At 42.1% G+C, this 26707-nt stretch overlaps 1 protein-coding gene across 1 annotated transcript in view; it reads right to left on the reverse strand.

The window, feature by feature from the left end:
• The window catches only part of trpc1 (transient receptor potential cation channel subfamily C member 1), a 68144-nt gene that overhangs the window by 33604 nt on the left and 7833 nt on the right, over window positions 1–26707 (reverse strand). The window contains exons 2-7 of the mRNA XM_033031904.1: window positions 25166–25317; window positions 24969–25070; window positions 20396–20598; window positions 19336–19467; window positions 12888–13083; window positions 7354–7690 (exon numbers count right to left, since the gene is read on the reverse strand). Of these exons, the coding sequence (XP_032887795.1) occupies window positions 7354–7690; window positions 12888–13083; window positions 19336–19467; window positions 20396–20598; window positions 24969–25070; window positions 25166–25317 (1122 nt within the window). The remainder of the gene's footprint in view (window positions 1–7353; window positions 7691–12887; window positions 13084–19335; window positions 19468–20395; window positions 20599–24968; window positions 25071–25165; window positions 25318–26707) is intronic.

The following is a 26707-nucleotide window of genomic DNA, read 5'->3' on the forward strand; positions in this document are numbered from 1 at the left end:
CCAATTCAGGATCAACGAAATGGGAGTGAAGTCCATTCTTAGTACTTAACATCTGCAAATGTATCCTTTGCAGCAGAAATCCTTTGATAGATATTATGTTCCTTTGTGTGAGACACACCAGGAGCAACTGCAGGGGTTTTGTCATTCGCCCAGCTGATACCTGCAAAGGATTGAACCCTGCCTCCTCTGTACATAAGATTCACTTGGGCACTAAATTGGGCACTGATGTTCAGCTCGACAATGCTAAAAGGATAAACTAAATACCACACTTAGTTACTTGGAGAATTATACAGCACTACCCAGAACAGTACAGCACAGGAATAAGCCCTTAGGCCCACCATGTTTATGCTAACTAAAAAATAACTTTTCAATAGAAAATCGACCAAATGTAAAATGTCAGGACTAGACATTTAGACTTCTAGAATTGTTAAGAAACTACATCAGTGATACAGAAATTTGATTCAAAAGAATAACATAATATATATCTACTAACTTGTCAAATTGGACGGCTGGTTAACTTTGCATGGTTAGAAGCATTTCAATGCTGTCAAATTATTTTTTAAATAATGTTTCCATAATTTGCTATGTTTACTCAGGCTATTCTTCTCCTCGTGTTCCTTTCTTCCAGAAAATCTCCAAACAAAAAAAAAAATTAAGGTTTGAGTTCTGGAATCTAAATCTGTCTGAAGTAAGTAGTTTATCTTAACAGCATTTTTCAAAAGAAACGTACCTTGGCCAACATAATTGTCACGTTTCAATGTTTGTGAACATGCGGTGATCTCCACCTGCTGGGTTCTATATTCCCAATATGTCCAATGGCCAAGAAATTATAAAAATGACGCAAGCTCTTGGCCCAAACTCTCCAACGTCAATCTTGGCACGTTCATGCAAACATGTGCAGAGTAACTTTGTGGCCATGCCGTGATGGCCTCAAACGTTGTGTGCTTCAAGTTCTACTGCAGTCCAGTAAAACTAAATAAAATACATTCTCTATGCTGAATCTTGAGGAAGAGTGGAGCTGTGAAATAGTTCTCTACCGACGATTATTGAAAGTCTTTCAAAGAATGACATTTTAGCAATAAGTACACATGCATTTCCTAAGGGAGTTGGACTGTTTTATACAAAGATCAGTTGTAAACCCTTGCTCAATGAAATATGTTTGAAGACACATTCAGACAGATCTCAATTCCCTTTCTCAACTGTGCGCTGATCTGCTAATATTAATGAACAAAGTTATTTTACAGGAATACAAATCATGACAGTTTTCATTAAAATTTTACTTTAAAAGAATACTTGTGAATAGGATGTTGGGGTGGGAGATTGCAACCTACATGTGGTCCGCCCTGTTTTAACGAATGCAATCAACCTGGCGTGCACAATCAAATAAGATCAAATAGAACTATTTGTCCTACAACTTAAGGCTGTGCATGCCATATGCAAGAAGAAGCAGAATAGGATGTTGTATACAGCATTGTTTTTCTTTACACACAAAAATAATTATCCATCATCTCTTTTTTTTTTTATAGAATCCACATGGACAGAGGCCATTTGGCTCTCAGCATTTCCATCAGTACCATTCTTTATTTATGTCCTAACCTACTTTTTCCCACTTTGGGATAAGGGGGGAAATTGGAGTACTCAAGGCATCCCACATGGTTACAAGGTATTAGTGAACTACACATTTCAGAGGACCTCACATGGTCTACCAACACCGCTGCGCTGGTCAAGAAGGCACAGCAACGACTGTTCTTCCTGAGGACATTAATAAAGACTGGTCTGCCCCAACAGCTGCTGACAACCTTCTACCGCTGCACCACAGAGAGCATATTAACGTATGGCATCTCTGTGTGGTATCTCAGCTGCACGGAGGCGGAGAGGAGAGCTCTTCAGCGTGTCGTCCACAGAGCGCAGAGGATTATTGGGACACAGCTACCAGCCTTGGTGGGCATCTACCACACACGGTGCCTCAGGAAGGCCATCAGCATCCATAAAGACTCCTCACACCCTTGTAACGGTCTGTTCGAACTACTTCCCTCCGGCAGACGTTACAAGGCCTTCTACGCCCGAACCTCCAGACTCAGAAACAGCTTTATTCCCAGAGCTATAGCGGCACTGAACCGGCCCTGCTGAGTGCCCCCCACCCCCCCTGGACTGTCTCCCTCGGATGGTCACGTCGCACAGTCTATTTATTTATTTATTTATTTATTTATTTATTTATTTGTTTGTTTTTTACATTGGTTGGAAGCTGCACACTAAATCTCGTTGCACTGATGTGCAATGACAATAAAAGATATTATTATTATTATTATTATTATGGGGTTTTATGGCAATGCATCAATTTTATTGTCACCATGATTCAATCTAACTTTTTTTTTAAACCCATATCCTTTTAAGTACAGGTGCACAACCTTTTATCCGAAGATCCAAATAACGAAAACCTCCGAAAAGCGGACATTTTTTCGGTCCTTGAAGAAAGGTCCTTGAAAACGTTCACCGAGGGCGGCCCGCAGAGGTGACAGCGGAACCTCCGGTCGGTCCTCGAAGAAAGGGGAACTAAATCCCCATTAATAAAAGAGAAGGTGAGGGTATATTGCGCGGGAGGGTTAATAATTGACAATATGCTGCTGCCTGCCCACTGAGTTAAAAAGTTCCCACGGTAGACTCACGATACACAGATTGTCGCTCCCTTCAGTTTCACCCCACCTACACCCCTCTGCTTCCCGGCCATGTGTGTGACCCCTTCCCTCCCCACTCCAGCCCCCCGCTCATTGCACCGGCGCGGGGGCTTTGCACTGTCTTCACGTCGGCGATGACAGCAGGTCAGTGCCAGTCACCGGAGACGTCAGGACCAACGGGACACCGACCCCCAGGCCCACTGCAAGCACGGAGATCCCAGAGACCCACAGCCAGCAGCAGCCCAGCCCCGTTCCAACTCCAGAGGAAAACTGCAAACTGGCCGGAGACGTCAGGACCACCAGAAGCCGTTCCCCGAGCTGCGCCCCCTCATCGGGACACCGACCCCCAGGCCCACTGCAAGCACGGAGATCCCAGAGACCCACAGCCAACAGCAGCCCAGCCCAGCCCCGCTCCAACTACAGAGGAAGCTGGGTTGCGGATGACGGGGCGCAGCTCGGGGCGTCGTAGGGGCCCATCGGGGAGCGGGTTCCTGTTGGTCCTGACGTCTCCGGCCACCTGCCATCCTCCGGGAACTGTACCGCCCTTGCAGGAGAGTGGGGTTGTTTGCAGTTGCAGAGGGAGGGGGCAAGGGCGGTACAGTTCCCAGTCTCAGCTCCAGTTCAGGGGGGTGGCCGGAGACGTCAGGACCAACGGGACACCGACCCCCAGGCCCACTGCAAGCACGGAGATCCCAGAGACCCACAGCCAGCAGCAACTCCAGCCCAGCCCCGCTCCAACTCCAGAGGAACACGTAGGGGCAGAAGCTGATGGTGTGCAAGGTAGTCTTGTTCTTGGGGTGGCGGATGAGGGGGCGCAGCTCGGGCTGTGGGCAAACTGCCACTTGTCGCCGTAGCGGCCCATCGGGGAGCGGATTCCTCTGGAGTTGGAGGGGGAGGGGGGTATTGTGCTGTTTGATCGCCCCCTGCTATCCCAAGGACAGGGAGGCACAACGGCTTTTTAGACTGGTGGGCAATCACTTCCAAAGTTCTGCCCACCCAGTCAGTACACCTCTCCTACACTGCATTTCATACAAACATTTATTCTGCAAGAAAAAACTACATTGAAGACTCAAACTCGCGACCGAGGAACTGCCGGGATCAAGGCGCAAACTCGCGACCTTGCGGATATGAGCCGAGCACTCTACCACTGAGCCAGCCATTAAAATCTACGCAAAAAAATTTCCATTCTGAAGGCCGACAAATTCTGAATTACGAAAAGTGTCTGGTCCCAAGGCTTTCGGATAAAAGGTTGTGCACCTGTACTAGAATTTAATTCTCCAGTTGAATTTAAATTCTTCATCTGGCAAGAAGGGGTATGAACTTGTGTCTCCGAATCAAAGGTCCAGAACTCCTGATAACTAAAAAGTTGAATCCCTTTTTAGGAATGCAATCACATAATCTAGGCTGCACCATCAGCACTGCTGGAGGTTACACAGATTTTACAGCAGAGTAATAAGGCTTTTGCCCAATGCCCATTATAAAGGGTGAAAAATTCAACAAGAACACAATGCCTTTTTTCCCACCGCAAATTGGAGGAGCAGCACCTCATATTTTGCTTGGGTAGTTTACACCCCAGCGGTATAAACATTGACTTATCCAATTTCAGGTAGTCCTTGCTTCCCAGCTCTCCCCAGCGTACTGTCTCCGACTCTTTGTTTCTTTCCCCCACCCCCACATCAGTCTGAAGACGTTGCCTATTCCTTCGCTCCATAGATGCTGTCTCACACGCTGAGTTTCTCCAGCATTTCTGTCTACCTGCCTTTTTGATGATATGCTTCCATGTAACGGGCTGCATCTCTAACATGCCTCTCCAAAAACTGTCAGAGCTAATGCTCCAAGTTAATCTCCTTGCGTTCTCCACCATCCAACCCTCCTACCTTGCTTCATCCAAACCAAGAAGGGTCTCAACCCGAAACGTCACCCATTCTACTCCCGACTGGACTATTGCAACTCACTTCTCCTTGGCATCAGCTCCACCTACATCAACCGACTCCAACTGGTCCGGAACGCAGCCGCCCGACTCATCACCCACACCAAATCCTGGTATCACATCACTCCAGTCCTCAAACAACTTCACTGGCTTCCCATCTCCCACCGGATCACCTACAAAATCCTTATCCTCACCTACAAAGCCCTCCACCATCTGGCCCCCCCATATCTCACTGACCTCCTCTCCCCCTACCAACCCTCACGGTCCCTCAGATCCACATCAGCCGGTCTCCTCTCCATCCACAAGTCCAACCTCCGCAGTTTTGGGGACAGAGCCTTCTCCAGGGCAGCTCCCAGGCTCTGGAACTCCCTCCCCCAACTGATCCGCAATTCCGTGTCCCTCACCATCTTCCAATCCCGCCTCAAGACCCATCTCTTCACCTCTGCCTATCCTTAGCCCCACGTCCCCCTCCCTTTTCATCTGTGCATTAATTGCCTCATATTGTGTTTTGAATTGAATTCTGTCTTTACTTTGTGTACTAGTCATGTCTCTACTATTTATTTCATTCCCCTTACATGTTTTTCCTCTACCTGCTAATTTTTTGTAAGGTGTCCTTGAGACTCTTGAAAGGCGCCCATAAATAAAATTTATTATTATTATTATTACTCTCCAGAGATGCTACCTGTCCCGCTGAGTTACTTCAGCATTTTGTGTCTACCTTCAGTATATCCACCCATTTTGTCTTTTATCCAGCTTTTCCTTAAAGACTGCCATCTCACCTCCACTATATTCCGCCTCGCATTCAATTCATTCATGAGTTACAGAATTCATTCTAATTCCATAATGCATTTATGAGGGATTCTCATAACAACTTTGGGCTCCCTGTAAAAGACACTGAGATCTTGCTCATCAGCCACATTGAGTGTGGCTGATGAGCAACTCTCTGTAAGAAAAAGTGTTTCCTCATCTCCGTTCCCTTATTCATAAACTGTGGCCCCTGGTTCTGGACTCCCCCAACATTGGGAACACGTTTCCTGCCTCTAGCGTGTCCAAATCCTTAATAATCTTATATGTTTCAATAAGATGCCCTCTCATCCTTCTAAACTGGAGTATACAAGCCCAGCCGCTCCATTCTTTCAGCATATGACAGTCCCGCCTTCCCGGGAATTAACCTTGTAAACCTACGCTGCACTCCCTCAATAGCAAGAATGTCCTTCCTCAAAATAGTCTCCTTTAAACATTCCCCCTCTAAACTTAAAGCTATACCCTCTAATCTTTGGCATTTCCATCTTGGAAATCCCTATCTATTCCCCTCATAATTTTATGCACTTCTTTGAGGTCCTCCCTCAGCCTCCGATGTTCCAGCAAAAACAATTCAAATGTGTCCAATTATTTATGTATTCATTTTAATAGCATGTTTAATATTTTGATAGATTTTAAATGTATATTAATGTTAGAGACATTCAGAAATTCCAGCTTTTGATTGACCTTTCAGCTAGGCAGCCCATGGCTTAACCACCTGTCAAAGCCTTTCTATGGGATTTACAACTGGCTTCATAATAGGCAGGCGATTCACCATTTCCAGGAAATTTCATCATATGCTAGGGTAATATATCATATATCTAGGGTGGTATTTTTGAATCTGGGGGATACTCTACCGTTTCTCCTGACTGTGCTCATTGATTTAATCTTTGTCCTGGTGCCAAGTCTCCCTTCAGGTTTGGGAAATCCAGATGCCTGCAGTTAAAGTCAATAAGCTGGAATTGTGCATCTTTAAGGGCGGTTTGGTTCCTGATGATGGAGACACAGGAGACTGCAGATGCTGTAATCTTGAGCAAAAAAATGGAGGAACTCAATGAGTCAGGCAGCATCTGGGGGGAGCAGATGGTTCCTGTCCTGAAGCAGTCTGTCCATTTCTTTCCACAGATGCAGTTTGGTGTTTTGGTCTAGATTCCTGATCCAGTGAGATTATTTTTCCATTCTACTCTCTTACACTCTCCCAGCCGAACAATTCTTGGTAGATACAACCCATCACTAAATGTTAATAACAAGGGAGGTATCATCAAACTTCGCTTCTCGTATCAACACATGTTCAATAGGTTATTATAAAACTGTACAGCATAAAAAGTATTTTGGCTCTTGTACCAGAGCTAACTCTTTGAAAGGCAAACCAATTTGTCTCACTTTCTGCCTACTTGCTTTTTTATTTATTACACTTTCTATATATCTTTCCAACTTAGTTTTTGAAAGTTGATCTTTTCATCTCAGTTTTAAGACATTGTAATCTTTTCAGCTCAAGCAGATTGCTAACTATATATCTATTAAGAAATGCAAAGCAATCTTCAAGTATGAAAAGCACCCACAACTAAACTGGAAGGAAGTTGCAGTCAGTAATGCATTTCTATATTATCCAATCCTAAAATGGTCCCATTTCTCTCCCTTTCAATTATTTCATACCATTTGTAATACCAGATGCAAGTAGGTTCAACTAGACATCAACACAAATTCCCCCAAAAAATCGACAGTCTGAAAGTTACCCGAGGGCATTTCATTGATTCTGGAACTGATGCATTCATCAATTTAAGAAGTTGCAGCCAACCTGTGTGAAACATAATTTAAATTCCAGTAGGTAATATAGAACAAATAGCACGTTTTGCATCTGCCACCATTCATCAGTCTCATACAAAGAACAAGGAACAGAGAATATGAGATAAAATGATAAAAATGGAAAATAACAATTTGATTTACCAATTATCCATATGATCAGGAGGTAATCGATCATCTCTAGTGCCGGACCCATGGTGTTTTTCCTGTCTTCATTGTACACCAGTGAGTACAAGTTCAACAACAGTAGAAATGTGAAATATGATGCAGTGTGAATGATGAATTTCATGAACGGAGTGTGAATGAATCTTCCCACTCGAGACTTTGGTGCCAGCAGGTAACAAAGGGACAGTACTGGCCACAAGGCGGCAACTGATAGAACAGTCAGAATCTTCTTACAGGTGTGCTTCCGTCTGTAGCCTGCCATCTGCCCAAACCAGACCGTGTTCAAAAACTGCTGGCAATTTGACTGAGCCACAAACTGTAGGAGACACAGAAAAGTGGAAGGGTGTAGTTAACAATGGAGTTACATTTCAACATAATACTTTTTATTTTGTATTTTAAGTGTTGAATGACAATAGACAATAGGTGCAGGGGGAGGCCATTCAGCCCATCGAGCCAGCCATTCATAGAAACATAGAAAATAGGTGCAGGAGTAGGCCATTCGGCCCTTCGAGCCTGCACCGCCATTCAATATGATCATGACTGATCATCCAACTCAGCATCCTGTACCTGCCTTCTCTCCATACCCCCTGATCCCTTTATCCGCAAGGACCACATCTAACTCCCTCTTAAATATAGCCAATGAACTGGCCGCAACTACCTTCTGTGGCAGAGAGTTCCAGAGACTCGCCACTCTCTGTGTGAAAAATGATTTTCTCATCTCGGTCCTAAAGGATTTCCCCTTTATCCTTAAACTGTGACCCCTTGTCCTGGACTTCCCAAACATCGGGAACAATCTTCCTGCATCTAGCCTATTCAACCCCCTAAGAATTTTGTAAGTTTCTATAAGATCCCCCCTCAATCTTCTAAATTCTAGCGAATACAAGCCGAGTCTATCCAGTCTTTCTTCATATGAAAGTCCTGACATCCCAGGAATGGTGAACCTTCTCTGGACTCCCTCTAAGGAGTACCCCTTATTCCCATGAATACACCATATTCAATGTGATCATGGCTGATCATCCCCAATCAGTACCCCGTTCCTGCCTTCTCCCCATACCCCCTGACTCTGCTATCTTTAAGAGCCCTATCTAGCTCTCTCTTGAAAGTATCCAGAGAACTGGCCTCCACCGCCCTCTGAAGCAGAGAATTCCACAGACTCACAACTCTCTGAGAGAAAAAGTGTTTCCTCGTCTCTGTTCTAAATGTCTTACCCCTTATTCTTAAACTGTGGCCCCTGGTTCTGGACTCCCCCAACATCGGGAACATGTTTCCTGCCTCTACCCTGTCCAACCCTTAATAATCTTATATACCCTCTCATCCTTCTAAACTCCAGAGTATACAAGCCCAGCCACTCCATTCTCTCAGCATATGTCAGTCCCGCCACCCCGGGAATTAACCTTGTAAACCTACGCTGCACTCCCTCAATAGCAAGAATGTCCTTCCTCAAATTAGAGGACCAAAACTGCACTATACTCAACTCCTCTTGTTATAAAGGCCAACATGTCATTCGCTTTCTTCACTGCCTGCTGTACCTGCATGCTTACATTCATTGACTGATGAACAAGGACCCCCAGATCCCGTTGTACTTCCCCTTTTCCCAAAGACACCATTTAGATAGTAATCTGCCTTCCTCTTTTTGCTACCAAAGTGGATAACCTTACATTTATCCACATTAAACTGCATCTGCCATGCATCTGCCCACTCACCCAACCTGTCCAAGTCACCCTGCATTCTCATAGCATCCTCCTCACAGTTCACACAGCCACCCAGCTTTGTGTCTTCTGCAAATATGCTAATGTTATTTTGAATCTCTTCATCTAAATAATTGATGTACATTGTAAATAGCTGGGGTCCCAGCACCGAGCCTTGTGGCACCCCACTAGACACTGCCTGCCATTCTGAAAAGGACCCGTAATTCATACTCTTTGCTTCCTATTTGCCAACCAGTTCTCTATCCATGGCAATACCCTACCCCCAATACCATGTGACCTCATTTTGTCCACTGATCTCCTATGTGGGACCTTATCAAATGCTTTCTGAAAGTCCAGATACGCCACATCCACTGGCTCTCCCTTGTCCATTTTCCTAGTTACATCCTCAAAAAATTCCAGAAGATTAGTCAAGTATGATTTCCCCTTCGTAAGTCCATGCTGCCTCAGACTGATCCTGCTACTGCTATCCAAATATGCTGCTATTTCATCTTTTATAATTGACTCCAACAACTTCCCCACCACCGACGTCAGGCTAACTGATCTATAATTCCCTGTTTTCTCTCTCCCGCCTTTCTTCAAAAGTGGGATAACATTAACTACCCTCCAATCCACAGGAACTGATCCTGAATCTATAGAACATTGGAAAATGATCACCAATGCGTCCACTATTTCTAGAGCCACTTCCTTAAGTACCCTGGGATGCAGACCATCAGGCCCTTGGGATTTATCAGCCTTCAGTCCCATCAGTCTACCCAACACCATTTCCCACCTGATGTGGATTTCCTTTAGTTACTTCGTCACCCCAGATCCTCTGGTCACTAGGAAGATTGCTTGTGCCCTCCTTAGTGAAGACGGATCCAAAGTACTCGTTCAACTCATCTGCCATTTCCTTGTTCCCCATAATAAAGTCACCTTTTTCAGTCTTCAAGGATCCAACTTTGGTCTTAACTAATTTTTTCCTCTTCACATACCTAAAGAAGCTTTTACTAGCCTCCTTTATATTCTTGTCTAGCTTACCTTCGCACCTCATCTTTTATCCCTGTATTGCCTTTTTAGTTATCTTCTGTTGCTCTTTAAACATTACCCAATCCTCTTGTTTCCCGCACATCTTTGCTACATTGTATTTCTCTTTTATTTTTATACTGTCCCTGATATCCCATGTCAGCCACGGTCACCCCTTACTCCCCTTGGAATCTTTCTTCCTCTTTGGATCCACTGGCAACCCTGCTAAGGTATCTTTCCAGTCAACTTTGGCCAGCTCCTCCCTCATGGCTCCATAGTCCCCTTTATTCAACTCTAACACTGACACCTCCAATTTATCCTTCTCCCTCTCCAATTGTAGATTAAACATGACCACATTATAGTCACTACCTCCTAATGGCTCCTTAACCTCAAGTTCCTTTATCAAATCCGGTTCATTACATAACACTAAATCCAGAATTGCCTTCTTCCTGGTAGGCTCCAGTACAAGCTGCTTTATCCATCACGGAGGCACTCCACAAACTCCCTTTCTTGGGGTCCAGTACCAACCTGATTTTCCCAGTCTACCTACTTGTTGAAATCTCCCATAACAACCGTATCATTACCTTTACTACATGCCAATTTTAACTCCTGATTCAACGCACTCTATATCCAAACTACTGTTTGGGGGCCTGTAGATAAGTCCCATTAGGGTCTTTTTACCCTTATAATTCCTTAGTTCTATCCAAACTGACTCCACATCTCCTGTTTCAATGTCACCCCTTGCAAGAGACTGAATTTCATTCCTCACCAATAGAGCTACCCCACCCCCTCTGCCCACATGTCTGTCTTTTCGATAGGAGGTATACCCTTGAATATTCAGTTCCCAGCCCTGGCCCTTTTGCAGCCATGTCTCTGTAATTCCCACAACAACATACTTGCCAATTTCTAACTGAGCCTCAAGCTCATCCACTTTATTTCTTATACTTCGCGCATTCATATAGAATACTTTGACCTCGACCATGAAATAGATAATTTTTGAATATTAAGAAACTAGTCAAACCTTTCATCAAATTTTGGTCTCAATTACATAATAAATCTGTTAACATAAATAACATTGATAAACAAATTCAGTCTTTAATTATTTCTCAATAAAGTAATCATTTTGAAGCAATGAAGACAAAGGCGGAATCAGCTAATCTAATATCGTACCTATATAATATAATTTTAAACATAGAAATACCCACAACAGATGGAATTAGAAGAGACTGGGAACAAGAATTAGCTATAAAGTTTTCAAAAGAGAGCTGGGATAATCATTTACTACAGGTGCATAAATGTTCGATCAACGTACGACACACGCTTATCCAATTCAAAACATTACATAGACTATATTATTCAAAAACTAAATTAAATAAAATCTTCCCTAATGTTTCACCAATCTGTGATAAATGTCTGTGTCAAGAAGCTACCATAGCGCATTCTTTTGTTTTTTGTACAAAAATCCAAAAATTCTGGTATGAAATATTTGATATTTTTTCAAAATTAATCAAAATAAAACTGGTACCAAAACCAGAATGGATCATTTTTGGAATATCGGAAGGTAACCCTGAATTAAACGTGTATCAGAAGAATTTATTCAATTACGGGCTAATAATGGGAAAAAAGCTCATACTTAAATTCTGGAAAAATGCGCCTACACCAACAATAAAAATGTGGATATCAAATATGTTTGAAACATTACATCTGGAAGAGATGAGATTCCTCTTAGCAGGTAAAGCAGACCAATTCCAAAAGACGTGGTCTACGTTTCTGGACCTATTACAAGCATGAGGTGCAATAGTAATTTTAAAAATTAATAAATAAATAAATGGTATCAGGACCTGGCAATGGGAGGTAAAACAACAAAAACAGACTTGGTTGGTAGTCCCCTTTCTGCGGAGTTTAATGTTATAATAGAGCGAATGTTCCTACTTTCTTTTTCTTTCTTTTCTAGGGTCTACTTTCTTACTTTACTTCCTTCTCTAACTTCTTTTCTAAGGGGCTTTCTTTTCCCAACACTCTCTTGCACTTCACGACTCTTGCGCACTTTCTTTACTTCCCTTACTTCTATCTTTTTCTTAAAGCTCAAAAAAATGAAGCGGTACAAAAAATGTATTAAGATATATGTGTTGTGTATTATTGTAATTTACCGTACTTCTAATAAAAATAATTTAAAAAAAAAAAATAAAGTAATCATTTTCTTTCACATAATTGTGTATGCTTTTTTTTCAGATGACATTCTCTCTTTTTTGTTTTTTCTTTACTTATGCCACCTGCCAACCAACTTGTCCCACAAATAAGTGCTGTTGGTTAATGGCCTATGTGGGCATTGTGAAAGTTACCTGTGGCTTTCTTAAAACAAAATGGATGAAAATGTGACTTTTGCATGGTTGATATTTATTGCCAGCAGAGTTTTATTGGTGAAAGCAAAGATTGCCCAATTAGGACTTAACCATATAACCATATAACAATTACAGCACGGAAACAGGCCATCTCGACCCTTCTAGTCCGTGCCGAACACATATTCTCCCCTAGTCCCATACACCTGCGTTCAGACCATAACCCTCCATTCCTTTCCCGTCCATATAACTTACTGCTGCTTTTCGAAGGCTTATATTGATAACAGTAAAAAAATGAAGGCCTTAACAGGCAACATAGCACCTGATACGCTATATATTTTATAATTTGATCATACATCTCAAAGATTGATTGTTTTTCCAGCTTATACTCATCTCACATTTATCAATATTCATAGTTTCACACCAGACTGAGATAGCAACGATATAGTGACAGTTCATGTACCTCCTTCTGGTTGTATTTAATTGCTAGTTTAAGTCGACTTAGATTCATCCTCTCCTCAAGCAATCCTCTTTTATCAATTGGTTCGTCACTTGACGTGTGATTTAGAATAACCTCCAGTTCTCGGGAATTCCGGGCCTGTGCCAGGAGATCTTTGGCAAAGCTCTTGCACTGCTGTGCTAGTTCTTCATAGTCATTCCTGAAAATGTTTAAGATTTGTATCAGATAGAAGTAAAATGCATGTATTCCAGTCATATTTTTTGTATTCTCAGGACTTCACAAAGCACTTAAACCAATGGTTTATTTAAAATTAACGATATAGATAAAAACAAGCATTCCATAAATTAACAATGGAATAAATAATGACAAGAGTTGATTTCAATTGTACTGGTTGAGGGAAGAATTTAAACCAGGAAGAATCATGGGCTTAGTTATTTATTTTTCTCAATGTGATCGTTGCTGGCACGCCCATCCCTGTTTGCAAGATAATGAGTCACTTTCTTGTAAAGCTGCAGTGCTTCAGGTACAGCTATGTCTGCAAGGCAGATGGGTGAGTAATTTGAGGACTCAAGCAACATAAGGAAAAGTGATATTTTCCCAAGTCAGGGGCAGAAATTTAGACTTGCTCCTGCTGCTGTTCTCCTACAGTTGCTGCCTTTATTTTTCTTGGTAGTAGAGTGCAAGGGTTTGAGAGGTGTTGTCAAATTAGACAGCACATGGTATGCATTTTGTACTCACTGAAGGAGCTTGACATTGCATGTGGTTCAAGTGCACATTGTCACATTTTATTAAAGTCCATTTTTATACATTTTGGTTTCACCATGTAGAAATTGCAGCTGTGTTTATACATAGTCCCCCAATTTCAGGGCACCATAATGTTTGGGACACATGGCTTCACAGGCATCTGTAATTGCTCAGGTGTGTTTAATTCCCTCCTTAATGCAGGTATAAGAGAGCTCTCAGCACCTAGTCTTTCCTCCAGTCTTTCCATAACCTTTATTGCTGTTTATCAACATGAGGACAAATATTTGTGCCAAAGAAAGTCAAAGAACAACTGAGAGCCTGTTAGAGATATCAGCCAAACATTAGGCTTACCAAAATCAACTGTTTGGAACATCATTAAGAAGAAAGAGATCACTGGTGAGCTTACTAATCGCAAAGGGACTGGCAGGCCAAGGAAGACCTCCACAGCTGATGACAGAAGAATTCTCCCTATAATAAAGAAAAATCCCCAAACACCTTTCCAACAGATCAGAAGCACTCTTCAGGAGTCAGGTGTGGATTTGTCAATGACCACTGTCCACTGAAAACTTCATGAACAGAAATACTAAGGCTACACTGTAAGATGCAAACCACTGGTTAGCCACAAAAATAGGATGGCTAGGTTACAGTTTGCCAAGAGGTATTTAAAAGAGCAACCACAATTCTGGAAAAAGATCTTGTGGACAGATGAGATGAAGATTAACTTATATCAGAGTGATGGCAAGAGCAAAGTATGGAGGAGAGTAGGAACTGTCCAAGATCCAAAGCATACCACATCATCTGTGAAACATGGTGGTGGGGGTGTTATGGCCTGGGCATGTATGGCTGTTGAAGGTACTGGCTCACTTATCCTCATTGATGAGACAACTGCTGAAGGAAGTAGCATAATGAATTCTGAAGTGTACAGACACATCCTATCTACTCAAGTTCAAACAAATGCCTCAAAACTCATTGGCTGGCGGTTCATTCTACAGCAAGACAATGATCCCAAACATACTGCTAAAGCAACAAAGGAGTTTTTCAAAGCTAAAAAATGGTAAATTCTTGAGTGACCAAGTCAATCACCCAATCTAAACCTAATTGAGCATGACTTTTATATGCTGAAGAGAAATCTGAAAGGGACTAGCCCCCAAAACAAGTATAAGCTAAAGATGGCTGCAATACAGGCCTGGCAGAGCATCACAAGAGAAGACACCCAGCAACTGGTGATGTCCATGAATCGCAAACTTCAAGCAGTGATTGCATGCAAGGGATATGCAACCAAATACTAAACATGACTACTTTCATTTACATGACATTTCTGTGTCCCAAACATTATGGTGCCCTGAAATGAGGGGACTATGTATAAACACTGCTGTAATTTCCACATGGTGAAACCAAAATGTATAAAAATGGCCTTTATTAAAATCTGACAATGTGCACTTTTAGCACATGTGATTTTTTTTTCTATTACAAATCTCAAATTGTGGAGTACAGAGGCAAATAAATAAATGATGCGTCTTTGTCCCAAACATTATGGTGAGGTTTGTAACTCCAGATTCAGGGCAGTTTCTTCTCAGCTGTTATCAGGCAACTGAACCATCCTCCCACCAACTAGTGTGTGTTCCTGACCTCTCATCTACTTTATTGGAGACCAAACTATCTTTAATCGGTCTTTACTGGACTTTATCTTGCTCTAACGCCATGCCCTTCACCTTGTGCACTGTGGGCTGCTTGATTGTAGTCATGTATCGCCTTTCGCTGACTGGTTAACATGCAACAAAAAGCTTTTCACTGTACCTCGATACACGTGACAATAATAAATCAAACTAAAACTACCTGTGTAGCCACATTCAGGGAACTATGTACTTGCACTCAGTGGCCCTGACATTCACTGTGCAAGTCCTGTCCTGGTTTAACCTGGGTTTAATTTGGGTTTAACTTCCCAAATTTATCACTTCGCCCTTGCACAAGTTAAATTTCATCTGCCATTCCTTTGCCCGCTTTTCCAATTGATCTAGACCATGTTGAACCCTTAGACATCCTCCTTCACGGTTTCCACTACCAGCAAATTTGGTGTCATCTGCAAACCGACTAATCAAGCCAACTACATCGATATCATTTATATGACAAACAACAATGGATCCAGCACCAGGCTCTGCAGCACACCTTCTTCTATTATCCTCTATATCTTTCCTCCAGTAAGATTTCTCCAATATTCTATTCAATTGACTAGCTCACCCTGGATCCCATGTGTTCTAACCTTCAGCACCAGCCTACCATGCAGGATGTTGTCAAAGGCAGTCAAAAACATATTTAGCCAATATCTATTGACCAGCCATCTTCAACCACTTGGACACCTCTTCAAAAACACTCAAATATTTCAGACGATTTCCCATGTATAAAGCCATGCTGGCTATCCCTGATTAGTCCTTGCCTTTCCAAATACAAACAAATCATATCTCTCAGAATCTTTTCCAGAACACGTTTCACCGTTAGTCCAAGGCTTACCCGTCTTCAGTTCCCTGTCTTATCTCTGCTGCCCTTCTTAAATAAATGTACATGATTAGCTTTCCTCCAGTCTTCCAGTGCCTCGCATGTGGTTAATAAGGTTTAAAAAATCTCCTCCCTTGCTTCCCATAACATCCTAATATGGCCCCAGGGATTTACTCACCTTTAAGAGTTACAGGACCTCTAACACCTCCTCCTGCTTATACAGTGGCTTGCAAAAGTATTCATACCCCTTGAACTTTTCCACATTTTGTCACGTTACAACCACAAACGTAAATGTATTTTATTGGGATTTTATGTGATAGACCAACACAAAGTGGCGCATAATTGTGAAGTGGAAGGAAAATGATACATGGTTTTCAAATTTCTTTACAAATAAAAAACTGAAAAATGTGGCGTGCAAAAGTATTCAGCCCCCCTGAGTCAATACTTTGTAGAACCACCTTTCGCTGCAATTACAGCTGCAAGTCTTTTGGGGGTATGTCTCTACCAGCTTTGCACATCTAGAGACTGAAATTTTTGCCCATTCTTCTTTGCAAAATAGCTCAAGCTCAGTCAGATTGGATGGAGAGTGTCTGTGAACAGCAATTTTCAAGTCTTGCCAGAGATTCTCAATTGGATTTAGGTCTGGACTTTGACTGGGCCATTCTAACACATGAATATGCTTTGATCTAAACCATTCCATTGTAGCTCTGGCTGTATGTTTAGGGTCGTTGTCCTGCTGGAAGATGAACCTCCGCCCCAGTCTCAAGTCTTTTGCAGACTCTAACAGGTTTTCTTCCAAGATTGCCCTGTATTTGGATCCATCCATCTTCCCATCAACTCTGACCAGCTTCCCTGTCCCTGCTGAAGAATAGCATCCCCACAGCATGATGCTGCCACCACCATGTTTCACAGTGGGGATGGTGTGTTCAGGGTGATGTGCAGTGTTAGTTTTCCGCCACACATAGCGTTTTGCATTTAGGCCAAAAACTTCAATTTTGGTCTCATCTGACCAGAGCACCTTCCTCCACATGTTTGCTGTGTCCCCCACATGGCTTGTGGCAAACTGCAAACGGGACTTCTTATGGCTTTTTTTCAACAATGGCTTTCTTCTTACCACTCTTCCATAAGGCCCGATTTGTGGAGTGCACGACTAATAGTTGTCCTGTGGACAGATTCTCCCACCTGAGCTGTCGATCTCTGCAGCTCCTCCAGAGTTACCATGGGCCTCTTGTCTGCTTCTCTGATCAATGCTCTCCTTGCCAGGCCTGTCAGTTTAGGTGGACGGCCATGTCTTGGTAGGTTTGCAGTTGTGCCATACTCTTTCCATTTTCGGATGATGGATTGAACAGTGCTCCGCGAGATGTTCAAAGCTTGGGATATTTTTTTATAATCTAACCCTGCTTTAAACTTCTCCACAACTTTATCCCTGACCTGTCTGGTGTTCCTTGGGCTTCATGATGCTGTTTGTTCACTAATGTTCTCTAACAAACCTCTGAGGCCTTCACAGAAAAGCTGTATTTATACTGAGATTAGATTACACACAAGTGGACTCTATTTACTAATTAGGTGACTTCTGAAGGCAATTGCTTGCACTGGATTTTATTTAGGGGTATCAGAGTAAAGGGGGCTGAATACTTTTGCACGCCACACTTTTCAGTTTTTTATTTGTAAAAAAATTTGAAAACCATGTATCATTTTCCTTCCACTTCACAATTATGCGCCACTTTGTGTTGGTCTATCACATAAAATCCCAATAAAATACATTTACGTTTGTGGTTGTAACGTGACAAAATGTGGAAAAGTTCAAGGGGTATGAATACTTTTGCAAGCCACTGTATGTGCTCCTGAACATCACTGAACATTATCTTCCATGTCCTTCTCCACAGTAAATACAGGTGAGAAGTTTTCCTTCAGGATCTCGTCACTTCCCATGTCTCCACGTAGTAATCTAAACAATGATACTTAAGGGGACCTACTCATTCATGAACCACCCTTTTACTCCTAATATACCTGGGTATATTTTTGTTACGATTCTCAGTTATCTTATCAGCCAGTGTGCACCATCACTGTGCTACATTTTGCCATATGTGGTATAAATTAATGCATTACTAACAAAATACACTGCCACCAATCACCTTGGTTGATCTGATAACATCTCCCAAACTCGTAATCTCTACCATCAAGAAGGAGAAAGGCAACAGATGAATGGAAACAGGACCACCTGCAGGTTCTTCTCCTTTGCACTCAATATTGACTTGGATATATACCATGTTCTTTCATCCGTGACTTAATCCTGGAGCTCCCTGCTGTCTACAGTGAGAGATACCTTGCCCAGAAGATCTGGCCATTTCATAGGAGTTGTCTCAACAATATCCCTGAGGCATTATGGGATATGCAATAAATACTCACTTTGCTAGTGATTCCTCGATCTTAATAAATAAATAAAAATAATGCGGCCACTGAGTGGAGGGAATTAATGATAAGGGTAATTGGTGGGGTGTTAATCAAGTGTGCTATTTTGCCCAGTGTGGTCTCAAGTTACTTGAGAGTTGTTCAAGCTACATTTATCACAGCCAGTGGACAGGATTCCATCAAACTTCTGACGTGCTTGATGTTGATACAAATGCTTTCATGCATCAGGATGCAAGTGACTATCATACTATCAGAGGTGTAATTTACTGGGGATTTTTTTTCTTCTGATTATACATTAGAATAAACAACCATCTGATTCAAACCATCAAGAGTAGGGGTTCTTCCACTGTTGCAATCAACATTAGTTTCTCAACCAACCATAGAAAACAATTAACTGGTCAAGTACAAAATTGTGCTATAGCTTACTTTGTACGCTTGTGCACTCACTGCCTTATAACTAGGACAAGATCACAGTTATTCTAATTTTGAGTGCATACAATATAGGAAAACGAAATAAAAATTCTTACTGCCATGTTCCAGTCACGCAGAATGTCACCCAAGTTTATTTTGTTAAATATTTGAGTGTTTTTCATTCTCATTTGTTAGTGTTCTGCTCCATTAACTGGTTCATCGAGCAATAAAAGGTTAGAGAGCAAATGCGTCAGAGCTGCAGTGAAGCAACAGTTCAATTAAGGGATCCCACACTGCAGCCCTGTGTCCATTACATATTTGTTGTCAAACTGTAATTGCCCTTTGATACATTTCTTGGCTGTGTTACGTGCAAGAGAAGCATCACATGTACCTAAACTCCACTTCCACCAGACTCAATTCCTTCAGATCGGCACTGAGTTCAAAGGCCCTGAGGATAGGATCCTCCTCCGTAAGCATGATCAGTGATGGACTGGACAGGCAGCGATAGATGTCAAGGCGAAACCTGCAAAAAGAAAATTCCATCCTTCACTCAACTCAGATCCATCTTTTGCCATAAATCTTCAAAAGTAAAATTAACGGAATTTGATCCAGTGTTCACACTAGCTGATACAGTAATCAAGGAAATGTTATTTTAAGCTCAAACATGCTCTACCTATATAGCCCTGTGAGTTAAACTAATTGCGCTTCGCAATTTCAAGTTAGGGCATTACAGTGGTGGAGCTGATGGAACTGCTGGCCTCTCAGCACCAGAGACCCAGGTTTAATCTTGACCTCTGGGTGCTGTTTGTGTGGAGTTTGTATGTTCTCCGTGTGACCGCGAGGGTTTCCTCCGACTGCTCCGGTTTCCTCACATATTCCAAAGACACCTGGGTTTATTAAGTTAATTGGCCTATGTAAATTGCCCCTGCTGTGTTGGGAGTGGATGCATAAAGTGGGAATAACATAGAACTTGTGTGAACAGGTGATCAATGGTCTGTGTGGACTCCGTGGGCCGAAGGGGCTTTTTCCACACTGTACATTTCAATCAATCAATGGAAAAGTCACAGATGTATAGTAAACTTTGGAGTGAAATGGTCAAATAAAAAATTAAAAATATGACGCTTTAAAATGTTCAAATTGTTAGGGAACAGAATTGTACATTTGATTAGATAGTGAATTACTTTCCCAAATTTTAAAATCAATTGTTGTGGATCTGAATAAATCTAATTTGGTATCAAAATATTGTCTCAAAAGACTTCACTTTTTCAGTAAGCACAAAGGTAAAAAAAAAATTCTAGGCAATATAAATCATGCAATATGTGTCTTTAATTCAAATAAATTGGAACCATGGAATCTACATGATATGGGTTACAAAGAGCTAACTTCTCACAGTCAGATTTATAAATATCATTTGTTAACATATTTTCTATATTATAATGTAAACTACATACCTCGAATGCCGCAGGCTATCTTTCTTGTTCTTAGCATTGCATAGGGTGCACTCACACCCTACAGCATGAGGTCTTGGCAATGAGAGATCCTGTTTGAGAAGCATGGTAAGGATCTCATAATTATTGCGGTGAGCAGCAAGAATCACAGGAGCCACGTCCATTGTGGTGGAGTATTCGGGATTCTGAATTCTCTGCATTAATTTCTGTTTAAGCAAATAAAATGGAAGGCGTCAGGTGAATGGGAACCTTCCCCAGAGTTAAATTAATAAAGTAGATCATTTCGCAAAATATCTGTGTGCGAAAGGTTTTTTTTAATGAACGGCAAAAAATTGATGGACTTCAAATTAATAGGAGAAGGATTAAACCAATTGAATCATCATTTTTTGTATGACTTGACAGAGTTTACCTGTTTGTTGTCATTGCAGTTAATACACAGGGCTTCTTATATACGAGAGGGCATGGAGTCCCTGTTTACTCAGCAAACTGATTACATTAGCAATGATGACAGTTGTTTTGGAAAAAATCTATGTAGATTTATTAGTGCAATTAATAGTACAGAATTTCTATTTAGTCAGCGTTGCAAATGGCTAAAAGGAGTACTCGTTATGTAACCGTCCAAGAGTGTGTTTATCCAATAAAGTAAGGGTTCAAGTGCTTGAGATAGTATTTATTGTGCTAACTGCATGTGTTTGCTGATTAATCAATGGACTGTACTTGCTAATGTCACACAAAATCTACATTGATTTTTCGATAAACATCTGGAACTTGAGCCAAATTAAATAAGTAAGAAATTTCCGCGAATTCTACCTTATTTTAATTTATGTTACAGAAAAAAAGTGATGTGGAAAATTCTATTAAGTTAGTAATACAAATAGACCTTTCACTGTTTGTTAGTTCATAATTATATGTGCAACATCGGCTGCATGGGTCACCATGGCTCACTAGTTCAGAGATGAAAGTTTTCCCCTTTTAATTTAAACGTGATTTTATAGAATTGGCCAGGTGTCATTTCCTTTGCCATGGTAATTTTTCCCACAAAATTGGATTTCAATTTACCAGAAACATTTGCAAATCTATTTAAAAAGCAATCTACGAGACTTATTCCAATATGAATATTTAGCCAGCTTATTTTCTCATCTATACATGGTTTTAAATGCCATATTTTACATTGAAGCATGAGGAGGCAGTCATAACTGTTATAGATGAGCACAGGCAGCACAGTAACAGCACGCATGGTTTAATACGCTGATTCAAACGTTCTCATGCCTTGTAATTAAAACCACTCTTTAAATGATCCACCTTGTGAAAATAAGCAAAGTTAATTGATGGTCAAAGATTCACAAGAGAATCAACAGAAGAGGGACAGGAGAATAAAGGAGGTATAAATAGGACAAAGCCGATTGAGCAATGTCTGCTATCCAATAATGTCTACAGCCTCAACTTTTTCAGCCTCATCCTCTTTTCGTTATTGCATTCTCAATTAGCATTCTCAGTCTCACAAACTTGCAATGATTGAGCATCAACAGTGTTTAGGAGAATTCCATGGATTCACAAATCTCTAAACAAAGATACATTCCCTCATCTCAAGCATAAATGGTCCACCCTTAGTTAACTCTTGTAAGATACACTTCTGGTCCAAGGAATCGATATAGTAATGGGCCTGTCCCACTTAGGCAACTTTTTAGGCGATTGCAGGAGACTATGCAGTCGTCACATGTTCGCGGGTGGTAGCCGGGGAGTCACCTTCATGGTCGTGAGGTGTTCCCGCATTCTGTGAACTAGTCGCGGCCTCATTATGATCAGCGTGAATTTTTCAAAATGTTGAAAAATTAGCAGCGACTAGAAAGAAGCCACCATGGAGAGTAACGAGAATTCTCGAGCCGTAGGTGGGTCGCCAGAAGGTAGGTCCTAATGGGTTGCCAGGAGGTCGAAGGTTCTCGGAGGTTTTCGTAGGTTGTAGCCGGTGCTGACCAGTGAATTTCATCGGCTCGTTGGGAGAAAAAAGGTAAGCAGTAGTTTTCAGAACCAAGGATAACCGACCGGTAATGTTAAATGTTCGCCCGTGTATCTATGGCTTGTTAAAAGTTGTCTCCACTCCTTCTCCCCCCTTCTCCCTCCCTCTTTTAAAGGATTTACCGTACACTGTGCTTTAGCCATCTTTTTACAGCGCCAACCTTCCTATACATATGTGTCTTTCACCCTGGCTTTGCACTGTGTGAATTTTTTAGACTGCACTCCCCCAGCTTGCCCTGTCCCCAGCCTGCATAACGGGCTGATGAAGGAAGCGATGTATGTGCGTGCGTGTTCCACTCTGAGAGTCGCCGTTCCAGTTGCCGGTTTTTCAGGCGACTGCCGGCAACTTGACCCTAAGTGGGACAGGCCTTTAACCCTCTTATGCAAATATATCCTTTCTCGTTTAGGAGATTCTCAGGCAAGGAAATCAAAAAAGTACAGTGTTTCAAATCCACAATACTGCATTACGTGTTATACAGCAAAGAAGCGGGCCCCATGGCCCACCAAGTCCACGCCAATCATCACACACTCATTTACATGAAATCTACATCAATCCCCCCTATAACCAAGAATGACCAATTAATTTAGCAATCCACACGTCTTTGGGATAAGGGATGAGGATCTTTGAGATGAGGGAGGAAACTTGGGCACCCAAGAGAACACATCATCGAAGGAAGAGTGTGCAAACTCCACACTGACAGTGCTAGGGTTTATGATTGAACTAGAATCATTGGAACCATGAGGCAGCACCATCATGTCACTCTGAGGCTGGAGACTATATTGTAGATGAAGGTTCGAGTATAATAGTGATGAACTGTCACTCTCCAAACCCCTTGTACTACCAACTACCATATTATTTTCCATCAGTCAGTCAGAAGAAGAATCTCAACCCAGAAACGTCACCCATTCCTTCTCGCCCGAGACGCTGCCTGTCCTGCTGGGTTATTCCAGCTTTTTGTGTCTATCTTTGGTTGAAACCAGCATCTGCAGTTCCTTCCCACACATTTAATTACCTGCTGTACCATCACATTAACCCTGTGTTGGCAGGACTGTCATATGCTGAGAGAATGGAGCGGCTGGGCTTGTATACTCTGTTTAGAAAGATGAGAGGATATCTTATTGAAACATATAAGATTATTCAGGGTTTGGACACGCTAGAGGCAGGAAACATGTTCCCAATGTTGGGGGAATCCAGAACCAGGGGCCACAGTTTAAGAATAAGGGGTAAGCCATTTAGAATGGAGATGAGGAAACATACAGTTGTGAGTCTGTGGAATTCTCTGCCTCAGAGGGCGGCGGAGGCCGGTTCTCTGGATACTTTCAAGAGAGAGCTAGAGAGGACTATTAAAAATAGCGGAGTCAGGGGATATGGGGAGAAGGCAGGAACAGGGTACTGATTGGGGATGATCAGCCATGATCACATTGAATGGTGGTGCTGGCTCTCAGGGCCGAATGGCCTATCCCTGCACCTATTGTCTATAGTGATTTGGGTACAAACGTTCTTCTGAATATCAACATTAATGAGCCGCATTCACTTCAAAAATCTCCTGTTCCATACTTTTGCTAAGGTGGAGTTAAGGGGTCTGTCCCAATGCGGCGACCTAATCTGCAAGTTTAGATGAGTTTTCCCTCGACTCAAACTCGCAGCATGGTCGACACGTGGTCCTAGGAGGTCCTACGAGGCCACTGGAACTCTCTTTCATGCTCGAGGGAAGTTCCCGAATACTCGCAGCCTCAGCTAGGTCGCGGAAATGTTTTCAGCATGTTGAAAATCTTTCGGCGAGTAGAATTTGGTTGGCATGGTTCTTTTTAACTCGTAGTGCAGTGGAGTGGGGTCGTTATTTAGTTACAGGAAGTCGAGGGCAGCCGTAGGCAATATCATTTGCTGACTGGACATTTTTATTGGCTCATTGGAGTTTTTAGAACCCAGGAAAACCAACCGGTAGGTAAAATGCCCGCTAAACTTTATTATACTTCTTAAAAGTGTCTCCACTCCTTCTCCCCCCTTTCTCTCCCCTTCTCGCCCCCCCTCCCCTCCGCCCTCTCTAAAGGACTTACCGTACAGCCGTGCAGCCGTCTTTCCTTCCTCTTCATCGCGAATCTGAATTTCAGACAGCGCTCCCCCGCTTTCCCTGGCCCCCTGCCTTTGCGATGTGTTTGTGTGTGTGTGTGTGTGTGTGTGTGTGTATATGTGCGGTCGGTCGATCCAGCTCGCGGTTTCAACGCTGACGGTCGATCCAGCTCAAGGTTTTCTAGGCGAGTGCCCTCGAACCTGAAGGTCGAAGACACTCGTCTTAACTCGCGGATTAGGTCGCCGCAGTGGGACAACCCCTTTAGATATTTTCTATCTGCGACTTACCAGCTTTTGGATTTAAGCAGCTTGCTACTTGAATGGTTAGCAAACTTGGATCCTTTTATCTTTGCCATGGCTATAAAAAGATGGTATCCAAAGCAGTGATTCTCACATCACCTCCACCTACCTCACCGCTGGGAAATGCTGGAGGGTTCATAGTGGGAATGAAATTTATACAGAATGTAAAAGGAACCAAGGTTTACTAACTGCTATAGTTGGTTTGGATGTCCGTCTGGGGCGATGGTTGAGAAGAATATCTACAGCACCGACAACTTCAGAGCCAATAGCCACCAGCAGTGCATCCGTAGTCTAAAACAAATGGGAAGAAGACGCTTCACGACACTGCAACATTATATCTGAAGTAACCATTTTACAAAGAGTTTAGCAATAATGAACACTGGCACCTGACAACCCCGCTCCAGTAGTAGCTTTAGGATCTCGAGATTCTCATTTTCAATTGCAATGGTTACTGCATTCCTCCCCAGCACGTCCACACAGTTTATATTCAGCTCACTGAACTTCTCATCAAGGAGTTTTTTGACCAGGTAATTGTCTCCTGCAATGTTCAAAACAATAAAGGTTAATGGTAATGCAACAACAGGACATTAACTCTGAAGATAGACAGAAGGTGCTGAAGTAGCTCAGCTGGTCAGCCAGCATCTCTGGAGGAAAAGAATGATTGATGTTTCGGGTCAGGACCCTTCTTTAGACACTGCCATGCTCATGCTCATTGTTCTCCGGGAGTCTGGACCCACCGAGTCCACACCGATCAGCGATCCACAGTAGGGACAATTTACAATTTTACCAAAGCATTAACCTACAAACCTGTGCGTCTTTGGAGTGTGGGAGGAAACCGGAGCATCCGGAAACACCCACGTGGTCACAGGAAGAGCGCACAAATCCACACAGACAGCATCCGAAGTCAGAATCGAACCCGGGTCTCTTGCACTGTGAGGCAGCAACTCTACCACTGAGCCAATATGTCATTTATCTCAGAAATCAAATTTACCACCGGCCACTAAAACCTCTTCCATGGGCTACACTACTTTCCTCTTTTCCAGTGCATTCAATGGAAATCACACAAACCATTGAAAATTTATGTTACTTTATAATTAGCCCAGCTGTAAAATAACTAAATACAAATAGCTACCAGTATGTGGTTTTTAAATGACTCGTTTACCCAACAAACTGGCACAAAAAAAACTTTGATCCATTTCATACGTTCTCACATTAAATTTCACATTAAGGGTTTTTTAAGATAAATTAGTTTCATAAACAGTCTTGCTATTTCAACATCTCCATCAACACCATTGGTGCACATTTCAATCATATTTAGCATTCTGCAAAAGATCTATGTTATTAAAAAGCATGCTTTTAGCTTTCTGCCAAGTTTGCTATCAGAATTATTTTAAAAAATTCATTAGATACAAAGCCAGTTAGATGATGTCATCAGCAACAGCCTCTGGAGAAAGGAAATTACTTGCAAATAAATTGCTAAATCTTTTGTACAATAATTACTTAGAGATCAGCTTTGTGTGTCAATGATTCATGCTCTCCGAGTCCTTGATTCTCCTGTTGTTTTCATGCCCTTTTGACCCCTCTGAACAAGGTTACCAGTGAAGAAGGAATCAGTCATGTACTTGAATGTTTAAAGCACAAAGTGGCACACATATAGAAATTGTGCAAATGTTTTCTATTAATATAAAAATGATTACAGACTCACTCACCCAGACTCAGGTAACGTTTGATTTCCACAATACCACAAATTTACTAATTTCATTGTTTTCATCTATTTCTGTGGCGTCAATCATTTCTGACCTCCACAACCTCTTGATCAATCTCTAATTCCCCCTGCCCAACTGCTGAATCTGTGCCTGCAGATACTGAGACCACAGCACACTACATGATCTTCCTGTGAGGCATCTTAGAAGTTTTATTAGTTTAAA

The sequence above is a fragment of the Amblyraja radiata genome, chromosome 13, assembly GCF_010909765.2.
Source record: "Amblyraja radiata isolate CabotCenter1 chromosome 13, sAmbRad1.1.pri, whole genome shotgun sequence".
NCBI lineage: Eukaryota > Metazoa > Chordata > Chondrichthyes > Rajiformes > Rajidae > Amblyraja > Amblyraja radiata.